The 10,681-nt window shown below is 34.9% G+C and overlaps 1 protein-coding gene across 2 annotated transcripts; it reads left to right on the top strand.

The window, feature by feature from the left end:
- The first annotated feature begins 6,303 nt into the window (after positions 1-6,303).
- LOC108343271 (probable WRKY transcription factor 15) lies at positions 6,304-7,988 on the top strand. Of its 2 annotated transcripts, none has more exons than XM_052875274.1 (3): positions 6,304-7,109; positions 7,275-7,400; positions 7,567-7,988. In XM_052875274.1, the coding sequence occupies exons 1-3, from the start codon at positions 6,445-6,447 to the stop codon at positions 7,724-7,726; spliced, it is 951 nt and encodes a 316-aa protein (XP_052731234.1). In that variant the 5' UTR covers positions 6,304-6,444; the 3' UTR covers positions 7,727-7,988. The 2 variants fall into 2 exon arrangements, with proteins under 2 accessions (XP_052731234.1, XP_017436975.1); XM_017581486.2 differs by having other exon boundaries at positions 6,313-7,109; positions 7,272-7,400.
- The last annotated feature ends 2,693 nt before the right edge of the window (positions 7,989-10,681 follow it).

Here is a 10,681-nt window from a genome sequence, read left to right on the forward strand (position 1 = left end):
TAAAAATGTATACAATATGGACTAATAATCAACTATGAGTCAGTGAGTTACCAATTGGTCAGTTAAACTGGCAATCCGCTTTAATCTTAATTGAAAAAGTTAGAGATTAAGCTTTCAACACAGGACAGTAAGTAATCTTGATTAAGCAAATAATCAAATTTAAATAGATTTGTCAACAAATCATACCACTTAGTCTCTCAGGACAAATATTAAAATGTAATTATCATTTATAAAATGTCTTTCATTATTTTTCTCATTGTCATTCTCAAACAAACATATTTTAAGTTTAGACTTAGGATTGTCTTTCATTTATTATGTTTTGACATTATCACTAATTAATTTAGAATTGGATTTTTTTAACATATTTTCCTTTGTCAATCATTATTAAATTTGATTAGCATAATAATAGCGAATCTTCTACACACTTACAATATATTTTCAATTTGAAATATTTGGCATTGAAAATGTTTCTATTTAAAATATTTTCTATTAGTCACTTTTGCACGTCAATATTATTTTCCATCTGTGCATCTTCATTAGCCTATTTTTTTTATTAGAAAAAATAAAATAATATAAAAATAGAGCCTTAAGGTGTTGTGACCCATGTACAAAAAAGTGCAAGGTGCCTTAACAAGGATACAAGAAGGTTTTAATAAAAGCAACACTATAGCTCATATTGAATCTAATCAAAAGTTATTTAAACAATACAAGGATAGGAAAAGAAGACAAATAAAGGTTTGTTATGGTTTAGTATACAAAATTAAACAACTGTTATTTTCACTTATGCAAACACATGGTCTATGCAGTAATAAGCAAACCTAGACCTGTATGCATCCATTTACAATGCTCTTCTCCCAGTTAGGTAGTTGCATTAGGCATCTTTCTGTATTCTCTCAGTTCATTTTGAAGGCGCAAACAACTTCCCCTTTTTGCACTAGAATTTGTACCTGTATACTCCAAGGACCTGCAATAATAACAACTGAACCCCACTCGGTGGTAGCTTTGCATTCTAAAAAAATTTCTTTACTTTAAAACATGGATCATAATTCATAAAGATATTAAACATCGGATTAGAAATTGATATCAATCACAATAGTTAGTTGGTAGCTTATGTTTTATTCAAATTCATGTACTCACTTGTGTCATGCAAAAAAATAAAATTAAATATACCCTCCATTAGTTAAAAATGACTTCCTTTCTATGTTTCCAAAATTTTCAAATAATTGTTAATTACATTGGAAGTTTAAAGTTAACTTAATTTGTGCATCATCATCCTTAACAAGATCAACTACAATCCAACTCTACCCGAAGCCCGGGAGAATGGCTCTACTAGAGGCCTAGAAGTGTGGCTCTCCTTCCTCTTCGTATGTGATCGTCTATTTAAAAACCCTAGATTGTAGAGTTATAGGGACGACATCTTCATATTTCTCCAACCTAGGTTGCCATTGTAGCCGACACAATGACTCCCCTCTGATTTTCCAAAATCGCAAAAGTCTTAATGGTTTGCTTTTTCTCTTTCATTCTTGCTCTCTCAGCCTAACATCCACATCTACGATGCCATATCTGACCGGTGAGTATGGCAACCCAAAGCTACAGTCACTCTGTGATCGTCGTTGGGCAACCTCAACGATCTGAGCCAATAGGGTTGCTACTACTGCTTCTCTTGTTTGTTGACCAAGTTCCACATGGACGCCATTTCCCATGGCCGTCAACTTCTAAATCGTCTACATAACAACCATGTTCCAAGGCCGAGCTCCATCCAAGTGGTCCACAACCCGGTCGAGCTTCCCAACAGAAATATCGGTTCTTTTAAAAGTTAGGTCGGTCTCCCCAACAACTCAATTTGTCTCCTCAACAACCCGATCGGCTTCTTACACAACATGGTCGAGCAGTTTGTTCATGATTAGGTTATCAATGGTAATGACTATTGATAACGTATATGCTTGTTTTTACCTCTAATCTCTTTATTTGAGTGTGTGAAATAAATGAATAGGAAGCAATTCTAGTGGAGGAAAAAAAGCAAGAACTCAAGAGAACATGTTTTGGGAAAATAAAAGATCAATTTGAAGCAAATACCCATGTTGGACGCATTTGGAGCAAGCAGATCTGTAGAAAAAGTGAAAAAGATGCAGTGCAGAAAAATCAGGCTGGCCTCCCTGGTTTAGGGGGGCTGAGCGCCACCTGCACAGAAGCTGATTTCTGGTGTGCTCAAGTCGGGTGCCCCAGGAAGGGGGTTGGACGCCAGTCTTCGCGCAACTCTCGCGCTGGGCGCCCCAGGAAGGGGGCTGAGCGCGGACGGTGCTGATGTGTCAAAATGGGTTATTTAAACATGGGTCTCGCGATTTTTTTGAGCATTCTTCTCCTCCTACACTTCATTCTTCACCTAGAGAGATTGGGAGAGACCCTTGGAGGGTGTTTGGGGTGTTGGAAAGCTCTCCCACTCCTCCTTGGGTCTTCAAGCTTCATCAATGGTGATTTTTCCCCTTTTGGGTTGAGGAAGAAGATAGGTCACAAATTGGAGATGGAGATGCGAAGGGGAGGCGCAAATGGAGCATGGAGCAACTGCCAAAAACCTTGGGAAAGGCTGTGCATCCTCTCTTTGGTTCCAATTTCTTCCCTATCTCTTCAATTTTGTAGAACCCTAAGTTCTCCACCATGGAGGGCTTTTCCTATTTGTTAAGATTAGTTGTAAAACATGGAATTCTTATGTATTTTGTGATGTTAATGCTATATGCTTTTCCAATTCATGTTAGTATTCGATTTTTATGCTTAATGCTTACTTTGGATTGATCACCCATGAATGAATTTTGGTTCTTGATGTATTGAGAAATATGAATTGAACCTAAAACTGAAATTGAACACCTATTGGATGGAATTGAGATGTTTGTGAATGCATGAGAGTGAAATGGATCAATTCTAGTCTTAACAAATTGTAAATACTCTATGTTAAATTCCTTGCACACCAACTGTTTGATAAAAATACCAAAAAGAGTTTCTTGTGTTTTTTGTACACTTTGATGTCTAATTGAGTTATGGAAGGAAGAGTTGTCATGTGTTGCATAAGTCCCTTGGGAGAGAACGATATTTATCACTTGTCACGCTACGACTGGTGCACTTGTCGTTGGTTTTGCAGCTAACAACTATTTAACTTCTTAATGTAGATTGAGATATGATTAGACCGTTATTAAGACAATAAAAGGTAAAAACCCATCTAAACTACTATAAATAAAGGTCATAGGTATGACTTTAAATATCATGCACATAATATACATCATTGTCGTGTTAACCAATCGATCATTACTTATTTGAGCATTGGAGTGTCTTTGACAAGTACCCACTCGGACGGCTTAAACGAGGAGCAGAAAGAGAGAATAACGTAACTTGGATTATGGAGGACTGTCGTACAGCTCATTCGATCTTCAAGACAGCTTGGAGTGTTTTAAGTAAGAGACCTCAACCCCATACCCAAACACCAACTATATACGATTATCTTCACATTAAGGTTCACTTTACAAAGAAAAGAAAATCACTTGTAAAAAAAATAAGATATTAAATGAAAACTTTAAAAGGAAACTTTTACAGGTATATTATGACCATTACATATGAATAAACTCTAAGAAAGAGAGTTTGATGAATTGGTTAATAATAAGATTTCAAATGAAAACATCTATAGTTTTTATGGGTATTTTCCTACAAATAAATTCTAATTAGTATTTAATATAGAAAAATAGTAGTTGATTATTATAAAAATGATTTATTGTATAGTCTTATTTTTATCACTATTTAGTTTAGAGACGAAATCAATAATTGAATAAAATATGTGTTTACCTCATTTAGTGTATGGTCGGACGACCACACCACTAAAGAGGGACAGATAGTTGGACAGGGTTAGTGGGCGGACGAATAGTTCCAACAACAAAGTACTCCTTAAGAGACATTACAAATCAAGGTTAAGAGTAAGTACTAATTAGTGTATAATGGACCAAGATTGGGTCATGATTAAGATTTCACTAATCTTAGACCGATCTCAAAAACTATAAATAGAGGTAAAAAATAAGAGGTAGGTGATCCAGTTTATTGTGAATGTAAGACTTTGTTCTGACCCCGACTATATTAATTACTGACTTAAGCATCAGATACCTTTGACAAGTACCCTTCGACCGGTTTGGAGTGTTGACGAATGAGGACTTGGACTAAAGACGAATATAGTTACCCGTGCGGCTAAGGAGTAAAAGTGTGAAAGCATATTTTGTGAAATTACTCGACTCCACACCCGAAACACCTCACTATTTATTACTATTTCTTATTAAGATGTAGTGTTTATCTCACCTTCGTTTTTAGTTAAGTAGTTACTTGTTTAACTATGTTATTATTTTTATTGAGTGAAAAATAAAGTTTTTATGTATTTGTTTTTTCTATTTATACCTTTTAATAATGATTTTCAACATTTTTCTATTTTTAAATATAAAACATAGATATTTTTAAAATAAGTACACAAAAAAAAAGGTGCTCTTCGTAGAAGTAATTGGAATATATATATTGTCAATTGCAATTTATTTTATAAATTTACTTTGGGTGAGCTAATAACACACAAAAGACAATATACATTAAAATAATGATGAAAGTATTATTTATAAGTGTTTATTCTACCTTAAGTTATATACAACAAATATTATTTTTATATATTTATTGATGTCTATCAAAGGGATGCTAAATAAAAATACAAGGAGTTGCCTTTTAATAAATGTTTAAATTTAAATTATATAAAGTAGGTTAGGTTTTTAGTAAATATATTTTTTGGAATTTTTCAATGAACATATTATATGAAATTAATTCCTTAGAATCCTGGTCTCATGAAAATCTGTTTTTAAATCATTCATTTCCCAATACATTGTGGCACTATTAACTATATTTTAAAGAGATTCAATTTAGGTTTTGGAGTTTGAAATCTCTTCATGTATATTCCGTGTAGATAATTTTGTTCTTTAGTGGATTCCACCTTTGTTCTTGCTTTAAATTGTTAGTCAACAGTAAATTTATATTTAAGTGAAATTATATACCGGGCTATTAAATAACCTGGTAATAATACCTAATTGTATTAAACGATAATAATACACGTTTTAGCATAGCGAAAAAGAAATTAAACGACTTTTATTCGCTGAGATTTACTTAAATGTATTCAAAGTAAGATTACAAAATAATATTATAAATGTTGTTACTTTTTAAGAGATATATATTAAAACAATTGTCTCCTGTCTCTGAATTATGAATATGGGATAACAGCAGAGTCAACACATATCACAGCCTCTCTCAACTTCATAATTTCTTTCATTTTCCTCATCATACCATTTTGTCCTTATATAAATGAAATAATTGAGCTTTCTCATCATAACACACACAAATCATTCAATAAAATTATATCTAGTTATAATTATGGTAACAGGGTATGTATATAAGGAACAAAGAGTAAATTAAAACAAATGGCATGTGTGTGCATAACTCATCACACTGAATTTACACGCTAGAAAACATGACTACTGGAACCTCCTTTCCCTGTTCACATATCCAAAGATAATATCAAAAAATATATGAAAGGAAATTGTAGTCTATAGGCAAACAGAAATGAAGGAAAGAGACAATTACAATGGGTGTGGTGAATCAAAGTCAACAATACCAAATGTAATGCAAATGCAAGTGTAATGCAAATGAAAATGCAGTCAAAACCCACCCAATCAACAACCCCTTCCATTCCCACACATTGCCATTCACCACACGCCTGCTCCTCCAATACAACAATCCTCGCTTCAATAATAATCCGTGGCCCCCACTCCCCCAATAAAAGGTCAACGTTCTCCACTAACTTAACAAAATTTTCAAAATTAAGGCTAATTCAGGTTTTTAATTTAAATGAGTCAGGCCTGGAGGAACTAAAATATTTTTATATTTCTCTTATTCATATTTCTAAGAAGCAACTCAAAGATTATTTAAGAGCGCAAGACCTCTTACCTAAGCTTTGGAAACCTATATCGACAAAAGAAAATTAGTATTAAAACTGATTTAGAAAATTAAGTTATTATAAATGATTATTAAGGATGGTAATTGAATTTGAACAGTTTTTTTAGGATATTTAAAAAATAATAGTAATAGTAATAGTAATTTAATAAGAAAAATGAGAAGAAGGCGTTTTGTCCGTTTGGATAGAGCGTTTGATTGTTATTGGTAATTGGGATGGGATGGCAGCAACATTTGACGGAAACAGGGTAACGTGACAGTCCAGTCACCTAGTGGACCAAAGCAGCCGAATCTATTGCACCCATTTTGACCATAACAATAACCTTAACCATTCCCCACCCTCCTCCTCCTCCTCCTATTATTTTCTTTCACTTTGTCAACCACTACCTTCTCTCTTAATTCCTCTTCTCCCATGGTTTAGTGGCCTCAACTATGGCCGTGGAGCTCATGACAGGCTACAGAACCACCACTTTCACCACCAAAGCAGAGGAAAATGCCGTCCAGGAAGCAGCCTCCGGTTTGGAGAGCGTGGAGAAGCTCATCAGAATCCTCTCTCAGACTCCCCAACAATACAACTCCTCCAATCAAATAGCTATCGACTGCAAGGCCGTCGCCGACCTCGCAGTTTCCAAGTTCAAAAACGTCATTTCGCTCCTCGGCCCAGGCCCAACCCCAACCCCAGCCCCAACCGGCCACGCCCGCTTCCGAAGAGCTCCTCTTCCTCCTCCTCCGTCTCCTCCTTCCACACAACCCTCCCAGCCTCCCGTCTTCCACGCCACCCCTCTGCACCAAATCCCCAAAACAGACGGCACCCTCAACGACTCCTCTTCAAAAACCATTTATTTCTCCTACCCCTCCCCCGCCACTTCCTTCATCTCCTCCCTCACCGCCGACGCCCACACAAAACAACCCTCTTCCTCCTCGCCGCCCCCGCCTGCGCCGGGTTCTTTCCACATCACCACTCTCTCCCACGTCTCATCCGCTGGGAAGCCTCCCCTCTCCTCCTCCTCCTCTTTCAAGAGGAAGTGCAGCTCTGAGAACTTGCCTTCTGGAAAGTGCGGTAGCTCCTCTAGCCGCTGTCATTGCTCCAAAAAGAGGTATCTCAACAACCATGCCTCTTTCTTCCAAATTACTGTTTTTTTTCGTGACTCAATCTGAACTTGCTCCGATTTTTTATTTATTTATTTCTTTTGTTTTAGAACTAAATGCAATTTAGTTTAGACGGTTTGTTCTGACGATTAAGGTTTGGTGTGGCGCAGTAGGAAAATGAGGTTGAAGAAGGTGGTGAGGGTACCGGCTATAAGCTTGAAGATGGCCGATATTCCACCGGATGATTATTCTTGGAGGAAGTATGGACAGAAACCGATCAAAGGATCCCCTCATCCAAGGTACTGGGTGTATTAAGTTTTTGGTAATTTGCAGACACGAAAGTTGACTACTGAATTTCAAAACTTAAAGTAGACTGAATTTATTATTTGTTTCCTTTTATGCTGGTTGTGAGGACCTAGTTTGAATCTTTGAGGAGTGAGGCATGCTGATAATTTTTAATTACAGGGGTTACTACAAGTGCAGTAGCGTGAGAGGTTGTCCGGCGCGAAAGCATGTGGAGCGAGCTTTGGATGATCCGGCTATGCTGGTGGTAACCTACGAGGGGGAGCACAGTCACACTCTCTCCGCGGCCGATGCCACTAACCTTATTCTTGAATCATCTTGAAGGTGGTACCCGTTACCAGGTGTATCGGAAACGCAACCATTAATCGGGTTTACAAGATTTCAACGGGGTAATTATGGAGCTGTTGAATGCCAACTTTACTCTAGTCAGGGCACTAATCTCGAAAAAAATTAGTGGGGTGTTCCTTTTCCCTGTACAATATTATTGGATTCTTCTTACTTTTTTTTTCTCATTCTCTTCAAGGCTGAAACATTGTGAATCCGTTGCTTCATTTAAAAAGAAATTGTAAGGTTTTGGTGGGTTAGGTAACGGATTTGAATCTGAAAATTAGGAAAGCAAGTAGGTTTTGGTTTTAACGATTTTTAGCTTTGTTTTTTGGTGAGAATGTGGTTTACTTTATCTTTGGTGCTTATCTTGGATAGTCATAATTTGTGAAGTTTTGGTGGGATGGATTTCCATACCGAAGGGGTTTTCCTTTGAATTTTTTGATAAGAGTAAAGTGAAGAAAAAGCAAGGAAAGGGACCTAGTCAAAGAATTGGACAGAAGAGGAGGGACATGTCGTGTATAGACGGTTGACCAAGTAAAAGAGAGAGAGAGAGAGAGGAATGAATGAAGGTGGGTGATGCGTTAGAAAGAGGAAAGTGTTTTTAATGCATAAATGGTTGAAGGGTTGTAGGAAAAAGGGTAGGGTTGCATTGAAGAAAGAGGTTGGATGGGAAAACCGAAGGGAAAGTCAAAATGGGTGGGTGTGGAATTGATAAGTTATTGCAGCGAAAAGGGTCCTACCTTGTTACCAATTTTGTTGTTTTGCTAGCTTTGCCTTTGCCTTAACGTCAACTTTGTTACGCTCATAGGGTCCCCCTTCGCTCATTCATCATTATCGATTTCATTATTCATTCACACATGTGCCTCCCTCAATCAATCACCACTCATTTTCACACCTTTGTTTTTCTTCCCCTTCCTTCTCTCAACTCATTTCCTCACTATTTTTATTATCAACCATTTTTCTTTTTTCATTTATTTCCCCACATTACTCCTTCCTGTGTTAAACGTTACTTCTACCAAAACACAAGCCGTATATGTTAAGCTCTAAGTCCTACCAAACCTGTTTATACTATAAATTCATAATCAAATTTTCAACTTATTTTGTAAAGATGAATATTAGGTTTTATAATTATTTTCAAGGTTTCCTTTTTAAACTAACAGTACTTCGTTATAATTATTGTAATATATGCATAAAATAAAGTATTTGATACTCAAATAATTTTAGATTGCTTCTTTATCTTTCTTCAAACTTTTATTCCTTGAGTATAAGAATTTCGAGGAAGAGATTTTTTCTTCCGAGATTATTATTACATATTGACTCGCCTAATAAGACAACTCTCTGTGTACAGCAGAGCCACAAAAATCGTTCACACGTTTACACAATGCACAGATTTTAAAGAAGCCAAAAAAAAAATGATGACTCAAGTTCCTCTCTTCCTCACGTCTCTAGTGTCTAACTTGATAGCATTTAAGAATTTTTAAACTATGATTCTCTTCTCTTTCATTTTTTTTCATTAAATCCACTGTTCGATTTAAATAAACCTCATTTTATTCTCTAACTTTTGATATTACAACGACTAATAATCCAATTACCCTAAAAGCAACAACAATAAACTTGTATGACTCGTTTGACATTCAATCTTAACAACTGATCGGTATTAGCACTAATAACCTAATCAGCATTTCTTCATCTTTAATCCGTAACCATCAATCAATACTGGACTTAATACACTAGATCTACCACCACATATCCAAACACAACATTTGTCATGATAATACTCAGGTTTTGGCTACTGATTAAGAGCAATAGTGGCCACAACATTTCCATAACCAATGTTTTGCTGGAAGTGAACTAGACCAATGGGTAACACAAATACATTATCTTTCTTCAAAACTTTGATGAATAACCAGTTGTCGTTATTCCAATACTAGAATAATTTTTTTTTCTTCCATCTCTCAATAATATTTGCATTTTACAAATTATTTAATAATAATACTCGTATTCTACGAATAACAAGTGAAATTTTCACTATCGATCAGAAAATTGACTTTACAATTATTGATAGAAAAATTGACTTACATTTTACAAATATTGATAAAAAAAAATTAACTTAAATTTTACAAGTATGATCAGAAATTTGACTTGCAATTTTTAAGTACCGATTGGAAATTTGATTTGTTTTTTAAAAGTATTGATAAAAAATTGACTCACATTTTATAAGTATAGATTGAAAAATTGATGTGCATTTTACAAGTAATTATCAGAAATTTAAGTTATATTTTATAAGTAGTTATCAGAAAATTGACTTGCATTTTACAAGTATTAATCATTAATTTGGTTTGCATTTTATAAGTATTTTGATGAGAAATTTGACTTGCATTTTACAAGTATCAATCGGAAAATTGACTTGCATTTTACAAGTATCCATTGAAAATTTGACTTGTATTTTACAAGTACAATTTAACTGAAACTTACTCATTTATCTTCCTATATTGTTCCTGATTTTGCACTATGAAAATATATATTTAATTATTCCCTTTTGAACTATGAAAATGAATTTTGAATCAATATCTTTATCAATTCAATGAATAACTGTTAGTCTTAAAATTTGTTGGTCGTAATAAGCTAGAAAAGAATAGTTTTAGTTTAATTGTTTATATTTAGATATTTCCAGAAACAGCTAATGAAATAGTTTTATAATTTGCTTAAGAATAAAGAATATAGAATAAGATGTTTGAATGAAACAGTAAACGACGTGAAATATAAGAATAAAAGTAAGAAAAAAATGAAGATACGAAGGAAAGATTGTTTGATGGTCAATGTTTCCAGCAAGCTTGGGTGTCATGCTTATGTGTAACTGAGCGAGAGTCAAACTGACGATGAAAAAGAGTGAAATGTGTGAAATCAAAGGAAAGACTAATGCTACTATGACAACGTTTGTTTATTAGCG

This window comes from Vigna angularis, chromosome 1 (genome assembly GCF_016808095.1).
Source record: "Vigna angularis cultivar LongXiaoDou No.4 chromosome 1, ASM1680809v1, whole genome shotgun sequence".
NCBI lineage: Eukaryota > Viridiplantae > Streptophyta > Magnoliopsida > Fabales > Fabaceae > Vigna > Vigna angularis.

Bases quoted from the DNA above. Each gene is read 5' to 3' on its own strand.
- LOC108343271 (XM_017581486.2), top strand. From the start codon at position 6,445: ATGGCCGTGGAGCTCATGACAGGCTACAGAACCACCACTTTCACCACC. The intron at 7,110-7,271 runs GTATCTCAACAA...GGTGTGGCGCAG, and splicing joins TGTCATTGCTCCAAAAAGAG to TAGGAAAATGAGGTTGAAGA. The intron at 7,401-7,566 runs GTACTGGGTGTA...TTTTAATTACAG, and splicing joins AAAGGATCCCCTCATCCAAG to GGGTTACTACAAGTGCAGTA.